Source organism: Onychostruthus taczanowskii, unplaced genomic scaffold, assembly GCF_017590055.1.
Source record: "Onychostruthus taczanowskii isolate IOZ18803 unplaced genomic scaffold, ASM1759005v1 scaffold23, whole genome shotgun sequence".
Taxonomy (NCBI): Eukaryota; Metazoa; Chordata; class Aves; order Passeriformes; family Passeridae; genus Onychostruthus; species Onychostruthus taczanowskii.
The window spans coordinates 4640965-4663045 of NW_024499573.1; the positions used below are offsets into that span (position 1 = coordinate 4640965).

The 22081-nt window shown below is 41.3% G+C and overlaps 2 protein-coding genes across 2 annotated transcripts in view; one reads left to right on the top strand and one right to left on the bottom strand.

Moving 5' to 3' along the window:
- Positions 1–1466: 1466 nt before the first annotated feature.
- On the top strand, positions 1467–16442 carry DLD (dihydrolipoamide dehydrogenase). Its single transcript, XM_041405354.1, has 14 exons — positions 1467–1580; positions 2478–2553; positions 3241–3320; positions 6891–6959; positions 8762–8831; positions 9194–9294; positions 9635–9778; positions 9917–10018; positions 11114–11304; positions 12620–12790; positions 13226–13415; positions 13780–13917; positions 15246–15335; positions 15438–16442. Exons 1-14 carry the CDS (start codon positions 1542–1544, stop codon positions 15501–15503), a joined length of 1527 nt encoding a protein of 508 aa, XP_041261288.1. The 5' UTR covers positions 1467–1541; the 3' UTR covers positions 15504–16442.
- A 4576-nt stretch (positions 16443–21018) lies between these two features.
- The window catches only part of LAMB1 (laminin subunit beta 1), a 42109-nt gene continuing 41046 nt past the window's right edge, over positions 21019–22081 (bottom strand). Inside the window, exon 33 of the mRNA XM_041405352.1 lies at positions 21019–21333. Coding sequence (XP_041261286.1) covers positions 21197–21333 — 137 coding nt within the window. The 3' untranslated portion in view covers positions 21019–21196. The remainder of the gene's footprint in view (positions 21334–22081) is intronic.

A 22081-nucleotide genomic window follows, 5' to 3' on the forward strand; every position in this document is an offset into this window, starting at 1 on the left:
TTTAACATAAAAGGATGTATGGGCATTTCACTGTTAATTAGATGGAAGAGTTTTCTGTCTGAAACATGTAATTTCCTTTTCTCTGTGTGTGCCCAGGTGTTGCTCACGACAGTCAGTTTGGGACAGGAGCTGCTTTGCTCACCCCAGGGTTCACTTTGGTGCCAGGTGGGCCCACGAGCTCCCAAGTACCAGCACAGATTGTGTCCTGACCTACTTGAGAGCAGCTCTACTGAGAAGGACCTGCGAGTTTCGGTGACAAGCTGACTGTGAACTGGCAGTGTGCCCTTGAGGCCAGGATGGCTGACCAATGGTATCCTGGGTGCATCAGGAACAGTGCAGCCAGCAGGCCCAGGGAGGTGGCCCTCCTCCTCTATCGGGCCCTAGCGAGGCCACATCCGGAATGCTGTGTGCAGTTCTGGGTTCCTCAGCACAAGGAAAATGAGGAGCTGTTGGAGAGGGTCCAGCGGAAGCCACAAAGATGATGATGGGACTGCAAAACCTATCTTAAGAGGAGAGGCTGAGGGAGCTGGGCCTGCTTGCTCGAGAGGAGACTGAGAAGGGATCTCATCAATACATACAAATGGGAAGTTGAATGTTAATTAGCAGTGCCCTGGCAGCCAGGAGGGCCAACCATGTACTGGAGGGCATTGTCCCACCCTGCTCTGCACTGGGCCGGAGTCACTTCAATTTTGGTCATCACAATATAAAAAAGACATTGAGTTATTAGAGACCATCCAAAGGAAGCCATGAGGATGGTGAAGGGTCTGAAGGAGAAGCCTTATGAGGAGATTTGTGAGGACTTACGATGTCACTTGGTCTGTTCAGCCTGGAGGAGACTGAGGGTAGACCTTATTGTGGTCTTGAACGTTCTTACGAGGGGAAGTAGACAGGTGCATGCCAATCTCTTCATCCTCATGAGCAGTGACAGGACTCAAGGAAACATCATGCAGCTGAGTCAGGGGAGGTTTAGACTGGATATTAGAAAAAGTTTCTTTACCCAGAGGGTGGTTTGGCACTGGAACAGGCTCCTCAGGGAAGCAGTCACAGCACCAACCTGACAGAATTATAGAAGTGTTTGAAAAACACTTGGGGTGTCCTGTGCAGGGCAAGGAGCTGGATCCTGATGGGCCCCTTCCAACTCAGCTTATTCTATGACCGGAATTCTACGAATCTAAGACCAGATTCTTTTTAGTGGTGCCGGCGACAGGAAGAGGAGCAATGGCCATAAAATGAAACACAAGAAGTTCCATCTCAACAGGGGGAAGAACTTCTTTACGCTGAAGGTGGCAGAGCGCTGGAAAAGGCTGCTCAGGGCGGCCGCGGAGTCTCCCTCTCTGCAGACATTGCAAACCCGCCCGGCGGCGCTCCCGGGTCACCTGCGGCAGGTGCCCCCGCCCGGGCAGCGGGGCTGGCCGCGACCGCGCCCGGAGCTCGCTGCCGGCCTGAGGGCCCTGCGCCCGCCTGGCCCCGCCCCACCCGGCACTGCGCCTGCGCGCGTCCGCGGAGTCCTTGAGCGGCCGGGGCGCGGCGGCACCGCCGACATGCAGCGCTGGGGCCGCGTCTCCTGTGCGCTCGCTCGGGTACGGCACCGGCGGGGCGGCGAGGCGAGGGCAAGGGAGGGGACAAGGGGCGAAAGCCGCGCCGGACAGCTCGGGCCTGCGCTTTCTTCAGACCCTTCAGCCCGCCGGGGGCGTGCGTGAGGGCGGGCGGGGCCGGAGTGGCGCCTTGAGGCGGGCGCGGGCCTTGGCCGCGCTCCCTTCCCTGCCCTGCCGACCCCTTCCCTCGCCGCTCGGCGGGCGGAGGGGACGCGGCGGCTGTGGCTGCCCTCAGGCCCCTGAGCGGCAGGGACCGGCTGTCGTGTGCGTTGTCGGTGCTGGTTCCCCGGTGTCCCGGCCGGCGGGAGGCCGCGGCCATGGTGGCTGCAAGAAGCGCCGCCGGCCCCGGCTTTTGGGCTGCGGTGCTGGGGACTTCGCAAATGCTTCCAGGGACATCCTCTACTCCAGTTACAGGGTGATCGGCCCTCGGTGTGTTTGTGGCAGCCGTTCTGTGCTGTCCCACTACTTTTTCGTAAAGGTTAAAAAAACTTGCCCTCCCGAACGTCGTATGAGATACAGCTGCCTGTTCATAGGACGTGGCTGAAGGGGTTGGTTACACAACGAGACTCTTCATAAACTCTTGTGGATATATAATTTATGTCATTATGTGGTTTGAGAGTTGAAAGTTTTTGTAGTTAGAGGCAGCCTGAGGTGAGACTGACCTGAGAACAGGTGTGATGACAGACTGAGGTGACCGAGCAGGTAAGTGGCAGAGCAACTTCTGCCTCTTGTTCCAGTCAGTGCTTCAGTCGTGCCGTTCTGTTTTGGTTAGCTGGTGACAGTAACTGTATATTCATCTCTGTGTGGCTGAATGCTTCTTTTCCCTCAAGGACAGACATACCAAGGGGTTCTTTTTTTATTTTTATTTTTTTTCCTTTCTAGAGAAGCCATTTTGATCGAATTCATCATGGTCTTCAGGGAGTTTGTGCAGTGCCACAAAGGTCCTATGCTGATCAAGGTAATTTCTTGTGAGAAACCTTTTTTGGACAAAAAAAACCCACCAAAAAACAAAACAATACTTCAAACTCAGAAATCAGCCTTCCAGATGAAATCCATGTCATAATGGAGATTTAGATGAAAATTGTGGTTTATTTGCATAATTTGATTTCATGCTAATGCTGTAAGTAGAAGTTGAACTTCACCATCACTGTTCTTGTGTTAATTAATATTCTAACAGAGATTGTGGTTACGAGATATGAGCTAGGTACAAAGTTCATAGCTTCCACTGCTTTATAATCAATAGAGTGTGCACAGATACCTATTGCGGCTGTGTTTTCACCTTTATAAATTTGTGGCATTCACTAAGCATTTGTGTTTGGTGCTAAACATCAATAGAAGCTATGTTGGGACAAATGTTACAGTAAGCTATCGAGACATCTTGGGTCAAGTTCTTAAAGGCTTTAGAGCAAGAGTGATGGGAAATTCAGTTTCTTGATGTCATTTTACATTATTTTCCTTGTGAGATTTAAGACTGGTTATTTTTCTTGTGGAATGAATACCTTTACACAACCTTTCCCTGTCCACAAAGTTACTTTCACATATGAGGTGTAGCTTTCTTATCTAATCCTGTTTCATTAATTTGCATAATTCTTCATATGCAATTATTTTGCTGAAAAAACAGTAACTCAGCTGTTCTGTGTTTCAGTTGATGCCGATGTCACGGTTATTGGCTCTGGGCCTGGAGGATATGTTGCTGCTATCAAAGCAGCTCAGCTTGGGTTTAAGGTGAGACCTCACTCAGCTTGAAAGGTGTCTGTGTGATACTGTAATCCTTCTGTCACATCTTGGGCCACCAGATGCCATTGGCATCTTTTGCTAATCTTTCCTTACCTTGCTTACCTGCATTATGCAGAATTTGATATTTGTATTACTCTCTATAGCCCTGCTACTGACAGAGCTGCTTAGGGCAGCTTACTTCTGCTTGGAACTGATAATTGAGGTGGGCTTATACTCTTGTGAGAGAGAAGGTGGGAAAACAGTTCTAGGAAGGAATTTTTCTCTCAACAAAGGGAAAAATAAATCGTGACAGACAAAAAGACTGGTGGAAAGCTATTCTGAAGAACAGACTGAGGGAACTCAGAAGGGTAAAAAGCCATATTCAACTGATAGGCTTTTTGAATGTTATTAGTGGAATTCTACTGCCATGTGAGAATTTTAGAGCCAAAAATGTGTATAGAAGTACTGTAGTATCTTAGTTACATTTGTTTGTGTTCATCTCTGTTGTTTTGCCTGTTGTCTTTGAACACCTTTCAGAAGAGGCAGTTTGTGTCTGATGTGTACTAGTGGTGTGTCATTTAATTAAGTGTTGTAAGAGTTGTATGTTTATAATATATTTTAGATGTTTTTAAACTTACAAAAATACAGAATGTGACTTCAGGATATTTTTTTGCCTTCTTAATATGAGATCATCTGACACTCTTGGCACTGCATTATGGTTCTCATAATTATCTGGAGCTCTGAGAAGGTGGTGCTAGCAGTCTTGAGCATGTTTCTGCTATTTGGTATGTCACAATGTTTCAGAATTACCTAAAATAGACTTCATGACTGAAGTTAGCCTGGTTTGACCACCTGGTAAGGACAAGAGCTCCTGGTGATGAGTGAGTTCCAGTGAAGCACAGGAATGGGGGGCCCCTGCAGCGAGTAGTCTTCATCTTTCAGTATTTTCAGAACTTGTCTGTACAAGGCCCTGAGCCACCTGATACCTCATAGAATCACAGAACGGTTTGGGTTGGAAGGGATGTTAAAGCTGGCCTTGTTCCAACACCCTGCCGTGGACAGGGACACCTTCCACTAGACCGTGTTACTCAGAGACCCCTCCAGGCTGGCTTTGAACAGCCAGGGGTGGAGCATCCACGGCTTCTCTGAGCAACCTATTCCTGTGCCTCACCACCCCCACAGTAAGGAATTCCTTCCTAAGACCTGATCTAAATCTATGCCCTTCAGCTTAAGGCTGTTTCTGTCACTAAATGTCCTTGTGAAAAGTCCCTCTCCAGACTTTGGGAAACCCCCTTTAGATACTGGAAGGCTGCTCTAAGGTCTCCTCAGAGCTTTCCCAGCCTGTCTTCATGGGAGAGCTGTTCCAGCACTGTGATTAGCTTGGTGGCCTCCTCCAGACTTGCTCCAGGTCTGTGTTGTGTTGGGGGCTGCAGAGATGGATACGGTTCTCCAGGTGGGGTCTCATGAGAGCAGAGTAGAGGGGGAGAGTCACCTCCCTCAATGTCTTTGATGTTGCCTGTGTTTGGAGAAGGATGTTTGAGTAGATGGCCTCCAGAGGAGGTCCCTTCAAACTGAATTTGTCTGTAATTCTGAGTGTTGCCCCTTATTGGTCAGTACTCCGACAACTGGGTGTCAGTAACATCTTTTTGGGTATCTTCTAGCCTTCTAATATATAACTGTACCAAAATATAAGTGTTTGAGATTCCTTTAGGTTGTATATCTGCCTGTGACCTAGAGCAAAATAACTGAATTGTCTTTACACATCTTTGTGATTTGCTGTTTTGTCATGATACGTACTCTTGCTTCTGGATGTATGTGGTTACTTAGCTAGTAACCTGAGGAAAAAAAGGTGCTCAGTGATGCAGGTTTTGATTAAGATTGTGGCCTTCTTCCATGTGAGTTCATGTTTGATTATTCCAAAGCTATTTTTGTGGCTGGCTACAAAGCAGCTTTTCTTGGAACTGTACTGTCCTTGAGTCCTTCATATCTGTGATTAACAGTAGGAAACCATGCACAAGGGGGTTAAAAAGTGCCCTGGATTCTGTTTTTCTTTATAGTAAAAAATAATTCTGTTACACTTTTGCACAGCTAGCTAGAGAGGGGAAAATGCTTGGACATACTTGTGCATATCACCATTATCATTGAATAAACATGTAGAATGTTTTTGGTGTCCTTGAGGAATCTAAGGAGATGTTTTTAGTAGACTGGCAAAAAGACTGTATAGTTACACCATCCAGGGAAGAACCTCATTCTGCTCTACTGAATTACTTAAATTTCAGTTTTGATGCTATTTCTACTGGCACAAGCATGGAGTCCTTGTATCAGCACTACAGCATCCCATGTTATTGCTAATAGTGTTCTCTGGGTATTGGCTTTCCAAAAGCTTTGCTTGGCCTTGTCAGTGAAATTTATGGAAAATGGATGAGGCAGAACATCCTTATTGGGTAAAGGCAGGAGCAGTCTGATGCTGTTTGATCCATGGTGCAGCTTTTAAAGCCCTTGTGTTGTGTTTCATGAATTCACGTGCTTAAAACAAGAGGAAGGGGAGGTAGGGGATAAGCATGTCTCAGAGTGTTCCTCTGATTTGATGTGGTGAATTCTGCTCTTCATGTTACCATCACCTACTTTAGCACAAAAGGAGCAATTTAAAGAAATTGTGAAAGGCTTTCACCTAGGTAGTTGCCTCTCAGTGGACTGGAACTCTCAAGAGTGTAAAACCAAGATGACAATTACTTTGAATATGTGTGTGCCTTCCAAAGAAGGAGATGCCAGTTCCTTTGCTTCTGCAAAAATGGTTTAGGATACTCTCTCCTTCATTCTCTCTCCCAGTGATCTGTTTTTAAATGAAGTTTTGGCAGTTGTTTTTGTCATTTGCACACTTTGATGTTGTCAGCTTAATGAGAAGGAGATGAAATATTTTCCATCCCTGTTGTTATTGACCTTATTTTTATTTTTGTTTGGTTTTGCTGTACTTCATTTTTGTTTTTCTTTATAGATGTTACAACTTTATAGCAGTGGGAGGAGATGTTGTTTGTGGCTTGGAGGTTTTGTTCTGTTTTGTTTTCTTTGAAGAAACTATAGCTTCATGGGATTTCAGTCTACTCCAGTTCACCTACCAGTTGTTTTCTTGTTTTTATGAGTCTTCATCTTTACGTGTTTTGCTTTTAGCAGTTTTTTCTGTAATTGTTAGGGGAACATCTTTCACTGGACTGAGTCTTGTATTTATTATTTACTTTGTAGATTTTTGTGGTAGGACTCCAAAAATACATACAAGTAGCATTTGTATGAATGGTGCAGTGGCTGTCGTTTGCAGACAGTAAACTGGTGCAGTTTGGTAGAGAATTGGGTTGCAAAGAGCTATTTTTTGGGTTTTAGGTTAACAGAAAATGAGGGAAGAGAAACATGAGCTGTAAAATAAATCTAGAAATTAAATTAATGGGACACCTGTAGAGGTAGAATTACTAGACAAGTGGACAAATGTCTTTGTCATCAATTCTAAATTGTGAGATAGCCTATAAGGAAATGGTGGCAGAGTATTACTAAAAAATTATCTTTTTTTCCTCTGCTGTTTTTCCTCAGACTGTCTGTGTAGAAAAAAATGCAACGTTAGGGGGAACGTGTTTGAATGTTGGATGTATTCCATCCAAGGTAAGTGTGCATGTTTGTCACAGCTTCATTAAAAGCAGCTGACGTGATGTGCTTCACTTGGAAGGAGTTTAGGAAGGAGTTTCTCAAGATGGATGTACATGTAAGAATGGCCTGGAGGGTGAGGCTCGTGGTGCTTGTGTGGAGTAAAACAGATGTGGAAAGAGCTGAGTCCAACACATACTCTGAAGGAAAGGAGAAGCAAGAAGAAATTAATAAGAACTTCCTATTTGATGTTGTCAGTCTAGTTTAAAGTAATTTCAGACCTCGGCCTTTGTAAGAGCCGTGCTGTTGCTGGGGAATCTGCCTCAATAGCACCCAGCAGGTGGAGCAAGATCCTGCAAAGGCCAGGTTTGTGATGGCTGTAGTAACAGACATAATATTCCTAACAAGATCCCTCCTAACTGTGTTGCTGTTTCTAATCCTTTTGCTCAAGAGGTTCCATTAGCACAGGAGGAGAAAATACAGTATAAATACTAAGTTTAAAAAAAAAATTATATTAATTTTTGTAACATTTTAGTAATCATTTCAATGAGGTTCAGAGTGTCTTAATATATTGAAGCACCACTAAAACGTGTTAATCCACACAGTGTTACCTTGAAAGTTTGAAACTCTGCTAGGATCTATTTAACTAACTTCCAAAGTACCCTTTTTTTTTATCCTTTAGACTTCTTATGAAAATACTATTGAACCCATGGCTAAACTTGAACACTGTCTAGAATGTTTGAATTGCAGTAAACTTAAGAAGAGGATATATAGGCTGTGTACACCAAGGCAATAACAAATGATTCAAATATTCCTTTCCAGAAAACCACCCAAAATAATACCTTGGGCATGGATTTTTTTTTCCTTTCTAGTTGCTAAAGTCTTAAGCAGTGCTTGCATCTTTTACTTAATGTGGATGTTACAGATTTGGGGCTGTGACGGGTGGGTATGTGAAGTAGAGAAATTTTAAAGACAGTTGATAAAAATTATAAAAATGGAATTATCTTATTTGATAGAATTAGTTTTACACAAACATATGTAGATAAGTCAAGTATTTCAAAATGCCTTTTGAATCTTTTACTGTGCCTGCTTTAGATTTAAGTCTGTGCAAACTCCCACTGTTGTCCTTGCAGAGATACAGATAATTTCATATTTGGGGTGGCAATGACAAAAGAATCTATTTTCTTAGTAAGATCCTGCCTTAACTATATTGTTATTTCTAATCAAAATACAACTATCAAGCTTCTGAATTTGAAGCTACTGATTTTTAGCCATCCATATGAAAACTAATCTGATTTTATCTATGAATTTGGAAGATCCATGTACCTGAGCTAGCTCCAAGCCATCCAGCTTCAGCTCAGCTGGCTATGCAGTTATAGAAACTTCAGCACAAAAGCTCAAAATTTAACTCATGTATGTCTGCACAGGCTAAAATCTTAACAAGCATTTTAGTATAGATTTTCCTCATCAGTTATTCTGTATCTTTTCTTTGGCTATCAGTCACAGTTATCTTTCTTTTCCTCTACTTAGTCTGTTCCTTTTTTTTTTTTTTTTAATCTCTGTGGAGTAATTACCAGTTTCTATGGTGAAATGAGCAAAAAGATTTAGCTGTTTTCTATTTCTATGTAAAGTATGTAATTTTATTCAATGTTTCAGTAGGAGCTACTGTGTACAATTTCTGTGATTGAAATGCACCTTTCCAAATACCTATATGTCAAACAATAGTGAGAACATTTTGCAAATAGTGTAATTCTTTTTCCTTATAATAAATATTCTTGTGAATGTATGTCCAAATTTACATTTTTGTGTGTCTGTTTTAGGCCTTGCTGAACAACTCACATCTGTATCACTTGGCCCATGGAAAAGATTTTGCTAATAGAGGAATTGAAAGTGAGTGAGGAGCTCTCAGTGCCTCTTACATAAGTGGTTTCCACCAAGAAGTAAATTTAATCTTTAATTTCTGATTAGTATGGTTTTCTGGTCAGAAAGTTTAGAGTTATAAATAATATCCTTTATCTGTCATTTGGAGGCTTAGGAACGTGTCTGCTCTTTGAATTCTGAATAGTGGCTAGATAAGTTATAGTTGAAAAGTGCAATATTGATTTTCAGTGTAGCAGTTGTTGAATGTAACCTTTAGCATTTAGGGCCATTCACCATATCTTTCTGTGCCAGCTGTTAACTGTGTTGAGGTTAGCTCCTTTAACATTAACAATCTGCACTTGATGTTAAAGCTTGTTTTGCTTTAACTTTAGTTACAGGAGTCCGTTTGAATCTAGAGAAGATGATGGAACAGAAGAGTAGTGCAGTGAAGGCCTTGACAGGTGGAATTGCTCATTTATTTAAGCAAAACAAGGTTAGTTTGGGTTATATACTGAGGTATATCCATTTTTTTAATCTGAATTTCCTACTTTTTATATTTTCATAATGCCATGTAAATTAGTGACTGATATGACAAGGGCAGAATTTGGATGCTTCTCTTCCAGAAAACTTCAAAATGCCTAGTGCCTTCATTGTTAATTTGCTTAAAGGAATAGTATACTATTCCTACTAGCATACAGTTTCTTTGTGATTTGTACCAGGTAGTGATGCAGAAAGATGTGTTAGCAGCATCTCTGAGGATTAGTGAGATTCAGGTGAAATGTAGCCTGACTTACATATTTGAAGCTGACTTCACTGTGTTCTGATTGCTAAAGGTTGTACATGTATCTGGGTTTGGAAAAATAACTGGCAAAAACCAAGTCACTGCAACTAAAGAAGATGGCAGCACACAAGTTATCAACACAAAGAACATACTCATAGCCACAGGCTCAGAAGTTGCTCCCTTCCCTGGAATTACTGTACGTATATGAACTTAATTGTTCTTCCTTTTCAGTGTCTCATAGCCATACAATTTAATATGTAATAATGGTTTGCACCTGATTGCACTTCACATTCTGTGATTGCAAACCTCCCTTTGTGCATTTCTTTGTCATTAGATTGATGAAGATAACATTGTGTCATCCACTGGTGCGCTGTCACTGAAGAAAGTTCCTGAAAAGATGGTTGTCATTGGTGCAGGAGTCATTGGTGTGGAACTGGTGAGAGGATATTTAAACCACTTGACCTTTAATTTGTAAAGGAAAAGGATGGGCTTTTTTGGTTGTATTTGATGGTGCTATAACAGTTCACTGAGTTGTAGTCAATCTGTTCAGACTTCTTAGCCTGCTAGCTCCATTTTTTACCAGAAAAGCTGGGGTAAGTGTTCGTTGGGTCAGTACTTCTGCAGCTTGTTAGATAAGCAAAGAAGTTAGAGAGGAACATCCAGTGCCTTGCATATTTATTTTTCTCTTTTCAAGTAGTAGGGATGTGAGGGAATGCCAGGACAGTCAGGATGAATTCTTGTGTTTAGTAGTTGATCTCAAGAGATGTTTAATGTGATCTGGTAGTACATATGCTATCAGCCAAAAGCATGGAGACTTTGTAGTTCACCGTGGTTGGAGCCCTTTTACCTCACATCTGCATGTTTCAAAAAGAATTTATATTTGCTGGTCTTGCAGCTGCTTGAAGCTGTGCTCATCTGCCAAGTGGTTGCTTAACCTGCTGACCAATAAGCTGGGAAAGAGTAAGCAAAGTGAAATTCTGTATTGGGTGGATGTGGGTAACTGTTGGGTAAATACCTGCAGGGTGTTAAGTGGGTTTTGTTGGTGAGGCTGATGACCATGATTAAGGTTATAAATACAGGCAGGACCAGCAGAGGCTCCATTTTGCTGTGTAAAATTTCCTTAATATGTAGTATTGTTTTGATTAATTAGTAGTGGTATTAGGGCACGACAAGCAATTCCCTTTGGGTTTTCCGTTCAGATTCTTTGATTTTGAATTTCTTCTATACCTAGAATATAAAACATACATGAGTTAGCTAACGAAATCACTAAATATATTTCTTTAAAAGCCTAATTCCCTGAACTTGATCATGGAAGTTTTGAGCCTGCAAATAAATGATGATAAATCTTTTCCTGGAAAGGCTGGGAAAATTTAACTTGTTTTGTTTTACATTGTTTGTATAAACTGATCAGTTTGCTGTTACATGTTATCCTGTTTCAGAATACTTTACAGTCTATTTGTAAATATTAGAGTAAAAGTATCTGAAGTTTGCTTTTCACAAACTCTTTTTACCTGTATTGTTGTAACTGCAGGGTTCAGTTTGGCAGCGCCTCGGTGCAGATGTGACAGCTGTTGAGTTCATGGGCCACGTTGGAGGAATGGGCATTGACATGGAGATCTCTAAAAACTTCCAACGTATTCTTCAGAAGCAGGGATTCAAGTTTAAACTGAACACCAAAGTCACTGGTGCTACCAAGAGACCAGATGGAAAAATAGATGTAGCGTGAGTGTTTAACATAAAACTAAAGGAATGCAAAATATATTCTTCCTCCCAATCCATCAAACCTTTTTAAAAATAGTCTGATACTATTTTTTAAACAGGAATGAAAATTAATTCTTTAGTGCAATTAAATGTTTATCCTTCTATAACAGCTTACAGAGCTCATAATTTTGGGTTTATTAAGTCCTAAGTTGCTTATACAGGAGAGGTTCCATTGACTTGAGGGCTTGCTGGCATAAAACCACTGTTACAATGAGATCAGTAATAAAAACAACTGTAAATCATTATTTTCATGGAACATATTTGCTTCTGGTATAACTAGCATAAATGCCATGATTGTTCATACAGTCATTGCCAAGCCATTAATTCTTGACCTTATTCTGGAAGGTCATCTTGTCTTAGGGTAAGAGATACTGTTCTTGAACGAAAATAAATGAAACTAACCAAAGTTTATTTTAATGGTCTTATTCTAGACCTTTGAAGCTTTATACATGAACAGTTAATATAGAAACACATAAAGTAAATTTGCTTTGTAAAAGTCCATAAGTATGCACTAGTTCTGTTTGTGTTGATGGGATTCTCTATGCAGAAACTGCAGTTTAAAAAAATGCTTGATGTTACTTTGTGTTACTTCACAAAAAAAAGCTTAAATGTTTTTCACTGGGGACTTAATATGGTGACTTTTACTTGCTGTATCACTGTAGCTTGGGACACTCTGTCATCTGTCACTCCAGGATTTGGGCTTCTTTGCATGCCATGCTGATGCTGATTGGATCTCTCATGTAGTCTGTTTCTGCTTTTAGGGTATCATTTTGGTTCAGAGTTTGCTTTTGAAACACATTTCCAGTTTTCCTCACTTTCCATGCTTTGGTTCTTGTGCTCTCAGAGTACATGAACTGAACTTGTTCTGGGTGCACTCAAAGACAAGATGCACTTGAGGGATGCCTGGGATGCATGGCAGCTGCTAACAGCTGTTTGGTTCCTGGGCCACAAGAAAGCTTGCTCAGAATACATGGCCCTACCCCACCCCAAAGTATATATACTATATACAAAGTATATATACACCAGGTGGCAAGTACTGGTACAAGCAGTGACTTTGCTGTACAGATTTGATCCTATCAGATCATGCTGATTGCTATTTAAAATACACCCTGATTTTCTCTCTTGCAAGGAGGAGGCATGGGGCAGGCTGAATGAAGTGCTTTGGGTGCCAGAGCCAGCCAGGAGATCACCATCTTGGGTCATATTAGTTACTAGCCAGAAAGAGATAAGGCTACAGGTTTACAGCTTAGCATTTTTGCTTCTTGTTTTGTTGTAGTGTTGAAGCTGCTGCTGGTGGCAAGGCAGAAGTAATAACTTGTGATGTGCTCCTAGTTTGCATTGGTAGACGTCCTTTTACAAAAAATCTAGGTCTTGAGGAAATGGGAATAGAACTTGATAAGAGGGGAAGAATTCCAGTCAACAACAGATTCCAAACCAAAATTCCAAAGTAAGTAAGACTGATTTTTTTTCCTTTTTTTTTTATTGCAGAACACTTATTTTTTAAAGTTTACCATAGTAAAGCACTTCTTTATTAAAAACACAACATTATTTTCATTTTCTGAAAAGAAAACTCAATACAGCCTATCATTTCAGTAGCTAAAAATTTTTAGTCAGCCTTTGAAGTTGTAAAAGTCACTGTCTATTTCTGTCTTTCAAAATTAAAAGTCACTGTCACATTAAATTTGAGAGTCACTGTCTATTTCATGTCACTAAGTACTTCTTGTATTGTTGTCATTCTGTGGAGACCACTAAAATGAAGTATTTAAATCTGTTTTGATTTGAGTTTTCAGTAACATGTTTCAAACAGACTGTTATGTAAGGTAGCCCAGGTGTGCTAGGATGTTTTTAAACAGTGTCTTATTCTGTTTCATTGGTCTGATAGCATCTATGCTATTGGTGATGTAGTTGCTGGACCTATGCTGGCCCACAAAGCTGAGGATGAAGGCATTATTTGTGTAGAAGGCATGGCTGGGGGAGCAGTTCACATTGACTACAACTGCGTTCCCTCTGTGATCTACACTCATCCTGAAGTGGCCTGGGTGGGCAAGTCAGAAGAACAGCTGAAAGAAGAGGTACTGTTTGTTTTGTTTTCCAGCAAAAACTGGTTTTCCACTTTGAGCTTGGTTTCATTGTCTAGTTGTTTATCTAGCTACTTTATCCAAATTTCTGCACTTGATTTTATTGCTTAGGGGGTGTGAGCGAATGATGCTCTAGTGCATGCCACTCTCCCAGGAACCACAGTTCTCTTTAATAACTTGCATTCTGTGACATTAATATTGTTTGTTTGCAAATTAATCTTTTTTTGGTACACCATTTACGGTGATAGTTCCCGTACATTCCTGTGTCTCCTGTTTTAGTCCTGCATTGCTTCTCCTCACATCTGTAACAGTTGGGTACATTGTTGGTCATGAACTCAGTAACACGTCTGTTTTGCAGGGTGTAGAATACAAAGTGGGCAAATTTCCATTTGCTGCGAACAGTAGAGCAAAGACAAATGCTGACACAGATGGCATGGTGAAGATACTTAGTCAGAAGTCGACAGACAGGATGTTGGGTGCTCACATTTTAGGCTCAGTAAGTATCATCAATTCTGCTTTCTTTGCCTTGTAACTTGCTTTTTATTTAGTGTTGCATAGTTGTTGAGTTAGAAGTGGTGTTTGTAAACAGAAGGTTTGAGTTCACCATACTTACATTTTTTTTTTTACAGTTCTGTTCTGCACCCCTGCCCTCCTTCCCACTTCTTAGTTACTTTGGTGTAACTAAAAAAGAAAGCCGAGCTTTTTTGGTTTTTTCTTTTGTTTTTTTCCCTCTTGAATTACTATGGTTATTTATTTGGTTTCCTTGACAAGTTTTGTGTAGTGAGGTTTTTGGTGATGGTGTTTGTTGTGGGTTTTTGTTTTCATTTTGTTTTTATGAACACTGCCAAATACTTGAGAGAACAACAGAAATTGTTGATTCAACTTTTGGAAGTTAAAGGAGCTGAAAAGACTGAGTCTTTTTCATTGGTGTTTTCTGTTTTCCCATCTCTCCAACTAAAAACTTCACCAAAGGTGGTAATCTTACACTGCAGTCACCAAATCTGGGGTCAATAATTTATGGAACTTAGAGTAAAAAAACCTTTGGGATTTCCCCTGTTTTGGGGGTTTTTGGTTTTGTTTTTTGGATTTTTTTAAACCAAAGTTAGACCCTAATTTTTCTGTTTTGTTTTTTAGCTCTAAATTTTTTTTTCCAAATATGTTTGCAGAAACACTTCCATACATTTTTGTGTACAGCTTTCTGTAAGAGAAATACCAAACTGTTCTCAATAATATTCTATGCTACTTAATTTCTCTTGCAGTTGTAGTAATTTAGAAACCAGTATGCCTTAAAGGAAGTACAACTTTGTCTGTCTCATACCAACCAATCTAATTTTCTTTATTGGGAAAGGACTGGGGAAAAATCTTATGGTTGTGGATCTGAGTGCTAAAAATGTAAGAGGAGATTTAACTATTTTTGACTCCTCAGAGATATATTCTTTTAGTAAATATGCATTAATACAGCAAATAAAAATGAGGCTGTAGGTGTAGTAACATGCTTTTTTAAAAATCTAGTTATCTATTTAACTTTTCAGGGAAGCATTGAAGTTTTGGGTAGGTTTCCTTTCATGGAAAAATGCCTAGCTTTTGCACAACTCCTAGGAATGAGAGAACAAATACTCTCATTAATGTTCAGATCTGTGCTAGATTTGAGCACAATCACCAAATAGATTACATTACTTGCATTAGAACACAAATGAAGTGCTGGTTAAAACATAACTTCTCTTTTTTAGCAGAAAATGCTTATAAATAAGCTGTTACTGATTCAGCAGAACCTGGACAACTGCATAAGAATTTGTGCTAATTACAAGTACCATTAAATTGCAGGGTGCTGGTGAAATGGTGAATGAAGCTGCCCTTGCTATGGAATATGGAGCATCGTGTGAAGATGTAGCCAGAGTTTGCCATGCCCATCCAGTAAGTGTTTTCTGAAGGGGCTGTTGAACACCATTACACAGACATGCTGTTACTCCATGTAGCTATTAATGACTTGTAACTTTTTGTGCTTGCTCCCTGCAGACGGTGTCAGAAGCCTTCAGGGAAGCAAACCTGGCAGCGTCCTTTGGCAAAGCTATCAACTTCTAAAAGAGCAGATCTTTGTACATATATAGTACATCTCTGAAAATGGACTGTGGGCCCTTATGGAAGGCTGAATCTGAGGATTTTAGGACTGACTTTAAGTGAATATCTTAATTTTAAACATCAGATATTTAAACAAGTAGAGTTTGGGACAAGTGGAATTATCCAGTCTCTGTAAATTAAATACTTAAAATTACATGTTTATTTACACAATGAATGTTGCAGAAAAGCAGCCTGACAGAACTCTTTTCTTTTTGGAAACCAAACATTTTGCTGCTGCATGGGATTATCAGGTGTGCTGGTCAGAACTCTGGATGATTGTCCAGCATACCTTGTATTTTCTTATTTGAAGTAGTGTTACAATAAACCAGTGGAATACTGGCACTTAAAATGCCACTGTCACTTAAAATGCCACTGTCACTTCCGCACAAAAGTGTGTTTCCTTCTGAAGGGATTAACTTTGGTATTTAACCTACTTCTTACTTATGAGTACCAAAACTTGTTTTGACCTAGTAGTGTTGGGATGTTGGGAGAAGAGGGGCTCATGTAGATCAATTAAAATTATATTCACTTTTTAAAGAGAAAATTACTGTCTGTGTGATTCTCCACGTCAGGTTTTCATATTGAAAACTCTTAAGGGGAAAAATTGAGTGCTAATTGAGAAATGAAAGATTGAAGACAAATTCATTGTACTGCTACCTAATCCTTTTTGGTTTTAAAGCTTCCTTTGTCCAGCTCTCTTAAACCTGAAATGCTAAAACTGGGTAGTGAAACAGTGTTTGCTGTTAAATGCTATGACTTGAGGGTTATTCTGCACCTTCCACACATAAGGGCTGCAGTGTCAGCTCTCCACACAATTAAGACATACTTTCTTCTCTTCTGTTTTCTATTTTGTTCTCTCTTTCTGTCTCTGTAGCAAGAGAGCTTAATAAATACTTGACATGGCTGGAGGGTTTTCTTGGATTTTGTTTGCTGATTGGATCCTTGTAGTGTCTAGGTTGTTGATTATGTGAGCAAACTCACAAACAGATGGCATTGTTGGAAGATCTTTAACCTGTATATGGAGGATGCCCAAATCCAGTAGTTAAAATGTACTTCTTTTCCAAGGTGCCATTTCTTCTTTTTTTGCCATGCTCTTCTGCCTTGAAGAAAACCTTAATACCTGCTGGTATTGTGCATGTCCTTTTTCATCATGCCAGTGCAATGAGAAGTGCACATTCAGAAGGTGTTACAGCTACTTGGTTTTTTGTATAGCCAAGATGGTTATATCTTTTTAGCTTGCTTTATAGCTTCTTATTCAAGTATTATCTATAGTGAGTGATAGAGATGGATGCCAGCATTACCATATCAGTTAATCAGCAAAACACCAGTGATACTCTTCTTCATTGTGATTTATTTTCTGAATTCCTACTTTAAATGTAGATGGGGTTAAACCATTCCACCTCATTGAGCTTCCCACCATCTGATTCATGGGTATGCTGCCTTAGTGAATTAATGTGGATCTGCTTTCAGGTGCTAGTAGGAAGCTGCTGAATGGAAAGTGAAGGTGAGACAACAGAGCAGAAAAGCTTGATTCTTCCAATAGATCTTGGCATTTCAGAATAATCACTTCTAGCTTAACAAAGGTAAATGTTAAGTGTTAATCATGTGATTTGCAAGTTCTTCCCAGAAGCCTTGCTCTCTCAGAAACAGTTTTGTGTCTACTCCCTCCACCCCCTGAATACTTGTAGCAGTCTTACTGCAATTCATTCTTGAAGTTCATCAGTTACAAAAGTTTGTATCTCATTTTATGTCAAATGAAGTTTGAAAAGCCAGGGAAACATAACCAATAATACTTCTAAGTTTGTACTGGAGACTGAGTTTTCCAGACGCTTAAAAATAAAAATCAAGGCCTTAAAATTATTTCTGTTACTTCTCTTGCTGTCATTCCCATTCTAGCTAAGTGTACAAAAAAGTGTAAAAGTAAAATGAGCTGCTGAGCCACCTGTCAATGGTCTCATGGCAGCAGTTAGGCCTGAGTGCTGCCAAACTGGCACTTTCTGGCAGCTGCTGAGTGCACTGGCAGTGAACAGTGCATGACACTGCTGTGATGATCAAATCCTTCACAGGATTTTTTTTGTTGTGCTATTTGTAACCTCTGGAACTTAGGGGTAATTATTTATTTAACCATAATGCTCTTCAGTTTGCTTAGGTGGTTCTCTTACCCTGCTGTAGTTGTCCTGATTTTGATGATGTTAGGTAAGGTGTCAGTCAAAGAACATACACACAGATAGAATCCTGGGGTCAGAGTTAGCAGTCAGGATGTGCAAACACATTGCAGTTTTGGGTCCTGACTTGTGTAGCTGATGGATGTTTGTGGCTGTAAATCAGTTTGTGCCATACTGTACAGTGCTCTGAAGGGGCACTGTAATGCACACAACTTTGAGCTGAAATTAGAGTGAACAGGATGCTACTGCTGCACATCATGTGTGTTAAGTACAGGCTGTTCTTAGAGCTGTCTGTGTACAGCTACTTAACTGATTCCCATTATGTGCCCTTCTGAACTTTTGTAGCTCTTTCTCAGAAAGGCTGCATCTTCCTGGAATGTTTCTACACTAATGCATGCTGCATAAGTGAAACCCAGTGGGATAAGTCTGTGAGTGGCATGCCTGTTGGATGGTCAGGAGGGATAGGCAAACAGAAGAGGCAGAGGGGTGGCACTGAGTGTAATAGAAGATCAGAGTGTTGGCAATGGCACCATGAAGAGCCACTGGGTAAAGAATCAAGAGGCAAAATAATGCAGGTGTCATTGTGGGAGCCTACTACAAACTTCCCAGCCAGGATGCTGATGCAGATGAATTATTCTTTGAGAATGAGGGATGCTTCCAAATCAACTCTCCTTGATGTTATAGGGAATTTCAGCTTGCCAGAAATTAACTGGGAGCATCACACCTGGGCCAGAAGATTCCTAAAAACCTGGATGACAAGGGAGATGACTTGGAAAAATGCCCTCCTTGGTCTAATCTGTGTCAACAGAGTGGAGCTCCTAAGTGAAGTTGAGAATGGTGGCCATCTTGGCCACAGCAACTATGAAGGGACGGAGTTTGAAATCCCTGGTGATAGAAGGCAAAGTGCCAGCAAAACCTCAGCTCTGGACATGAGGAGAGCAGAAGTTCAGGCTGCTCAGGGAATTGGTAAGGTCCCCTTTCTCAGGTGCTGAGATCTATCATTGCTGGTCACTTTTTAAACACCTCCTAAGGAACAGGCAATTCCCAAGTGTTGGAAGTCAAGCAGGTGAGGCAGAAGACTGGCTTGGTTAAACAGGAATCTTCTCTTGGAAACAAGATAAAAAAGGAAGGTGTATGCCTAGTAGAAGCATGCTCAGGTGCCAGGGGGAGAACAGAGATGCTGCTGGTCACTGTAGGGAGAAAATTCAAGTGGCTGGAACTCAACGGGAGTTGAAGTTGGCAGAACAGTGGGGGACAATGAAAAGAGTTTTTTCAAATACATTAATAGCAATATGCAGTGTAAAAATAACATTGACCCATTGCAGGATGAGGATGGTCGTGTCACAAACAGGGTCAGGGACAAGGCAGAGGTGTTTAACAGGATCTTTGCCTGTCTTCAACACGGATGATGGACCAAGGGGGTCTCAGTGCCCTGAGCTGGAGGACTATGAATTGTGCAGGATGTGCTCCAGCTGGATCCCGACAAAATCTATGGGGCCTGACAGCATTCAGCCAAGAATCCTCAGGGAGCTGCTGATGTCATCACAAAATGCCTGTTGATTTCTTTTTTTTTTTTTTTTTTTGAAGCAATCTTGTGGAATCTGGAGAAGTCTCAGCTGACTGGAAACTGCTGAAAGTTGTCCCTGATTTTCAAGAAGGGCAAGGGGGATCCCAGAATCTGGCAGTCAGTCAGAGGCCTGTCAGTCTCACTTCAGTGCCTGGTAGTTATGGAGAAGATTAATGTGGGAGGTATCAAAAACCATCTTATCAAACCTGATTTCCTTTTATCACAAGACAACCCACATAGCTGGTCAGGGAAGCCAGTTGATGTACCCTTTTTGGATTTCAGCAAAGCTTTTGATACTGTCTCTAAGAGGATCGTTCGACACAGAATGTCCAGCACACAGCTGGATCATTGTCGCACAGCTGGGGCACAAAGGGTTACAGTGAATGGGTGACATCAGAGTGGTGACCTGTCACTGGTGGGGTTCCACAGGCTTCCATCTTCAGGCCAGTGCTATTCATTAATGACTTGGAGGCAGGACAGGAAGGGCTACTGAGCAAGTTTGCAGGTGATACAAAACAGGGCGAGCTGCTGACTTCCTTGAAGGCAGAGAGGCTTGCACAGAGGCCTTCACAAATTACAGAACTGGGCAATCACCAACTTTTAAAAGTTCAGTAAGGGGAAAGTGCCAGATTCTGCACCTGGATGTATGGACAGACTGGGGAAGGAGAGGCTGGAAAGCAACACTGTGGAAAGGGACCTGAGGTCCTGGTCAATGGAAAGTTGAATTATGAGTCCGCAGTGGCCTGGCAGCCAGGAGGGCCACCCGTGTCCTGGGGGCATCAGGCACAGCCTCACCGGCTGGGCAAGGGACGGGATTTTCCTGCTCTGCTCTGCACTGCACTGGGGCAGCCTCATCTCGAGTGCTGGGGGCAGTTTTGGGCACTACAATATAGAAAAGACATTAAACTATTAGAGAGTGCCCAAAGGAGGGCAACAAAGATGGTGAAGGACCTTGAGGAGAAGTCGTATGAGGAGTGGCTGAGGTCACTTGTTCTGTTCAGCCTGGAGGAGACTGAGGGGAAACCTCACTGCAGTTACAACTTCCATGAGGGGAAGAGGAGGGACAGACACTGATCTCTGCGGTGACAGTGACAGGACCTGAGGGAGTGGCCTGAAGTTGTGCTGGTGGGAGGTTGATGTTGGATATTAGAAAAAGATTCTTCACCCAGAGGGTGGTTGGGCACTGGAACAGGCTCCCCAGGGCAGTGGTCACAGCACCAAACCTGACAGAGTTCAAGGAGTCTTTGGACAGTGCTCTCAGGAATGTGGTGTCTCTTGGGGTGTCCTGTGCAGAACCAGGAGTTAGACTCGATGGCCCTTGTGGGGCCCTTCCAACTCTGTCTATTTTATGAGCCCAAGCTTGGATTATCATATAAATTTGGTGCATTCATACTTTCAGTGCTGACCTCTTTGTTTTCACTCTACATATCAAGTGTTCCATAATCAGTGACATGAAAGTAGTCTTAGGCCTAAATGGGTATCATGCAGGGGGTACACAATCCTTTTCAAGTGCTGTGGCATAACTAACTACATGTGGATGCTATTTCTTCATTCACTGGTAATTTGGTCTGAGTCACCATTATTATGTTTTATAGTAATAGTAACCCTTCTCTAGAATTACATTGCTCAAGCCAAGATTTTATTAGATGTCTAACCAGTGTAAGAACAAGACTTGCTAAAGGATTAATTGATGTACCATTGCAGCTACTGAAAATAGGCAGGAACTTAATGAGTCATACTAGGTACATACAGTGATACAAAAGTACTGTTTATTTTCAACATCAAAAAAGTTACTTTTCTTTGGTTCTGTGGCTTTAAAGTCAATATAAAACCTGTTCACCTTATCAGGTCCTAGTGTAATGTCAAAAAGAACTAGTATAATACTTGTAAAACCCATCCTGAACACAAGCACTTCCCACTCCTGTTTATAAGCAAGTGCTATAAACAGCAACCTTCTGGCTGATTGTCTGTAAGAGGGAGCGAACTGTCTCTTCCAGCTCCACCAACTGCTTGGCTTTGTCTTCCAGAACTTTTTGATTGTTTTCATATGTATTTTCCAAATCTGTAGGCAAAGGAAGGCAAAAAAACCAGCTTAATTGGTGGTGTTTTAATGTAAATCATTATAGTTTCAGATAAATTACTATTCAAATTTATTTCTGTTGTGGAAGATACGCTGACTGGGGAAAAAAAACCAAAAACCAAACAAACCCCCCAAAATCAACAAAGGCTGGAATGGCACCTTTTTGTTTCCTTAACATAGAGATGTAAAGGAACAAGGAAGTTATTTTCCAAAGGTGAAAATCCAAAAGTATATTTTGAGGGTTAAAATAATTGTCATTCTTTGCTCTATGGTGGCTTTTACAGAACAGTGAAATGTTTTGGCTTGTGATGTTTAAGACTACTCAGCAAGTCACAGTAACTGTGCAGGAGTAGCAAAGGGCAAATTGCCTTATTCTGGTTCAATCAACTTTGTCAACAGTAAATGTTAAATTAATCTGTGAACTGGAACTCCTCTGTCCTGATTAGCTTTTGTTTTAAGAGCTTTCCAGGGTGGGGTGAGGGGAGTACTGTTTGGAGATGGGGTTTTTCTGGAACAGATGAGTCCTTGTCCTGAGCACAGTAGTTTTGTTCCTTCCCTGTGGCAGTTCTGGGGGCAGTGAGAGGTGCCTCACCAGAAGTTTGTGTCTCACCTGTTTCAGCTTATTCTGTAGAAATCTTTGCTTCAAAAGACTGTATTATGTCCATAAGAATACAGAAAGCAGATCAAGTCTCAGTAACAAAAAAGTACCTTTTTTTTTCTCCTTCTGCTG

Bases quoted from the DNA above. Each gene is read 5' to 3' on its own strand.
- DLD (XM_041405354.1), top strand. From the start codon at position 1,542: ATGCAGCGCTGGGGCCGCGTCTCCTGTGCGCTCGCTCGG. The intron at 2,554-3,240 runs GTAATTTCTTGT...TCTGTGTTTCAG, and splicing joins AAGGTCCTATGCTGATCAAG to TTGATGCCGATGTCACGGTT. The intron at 9,295-9,634 runs GTTAGTTTGGGT...TGATTGCTAAAG, and splicing joins ATTTATTTAAGCAAAACAAG to GTTGTACATGTATCTGGGTT.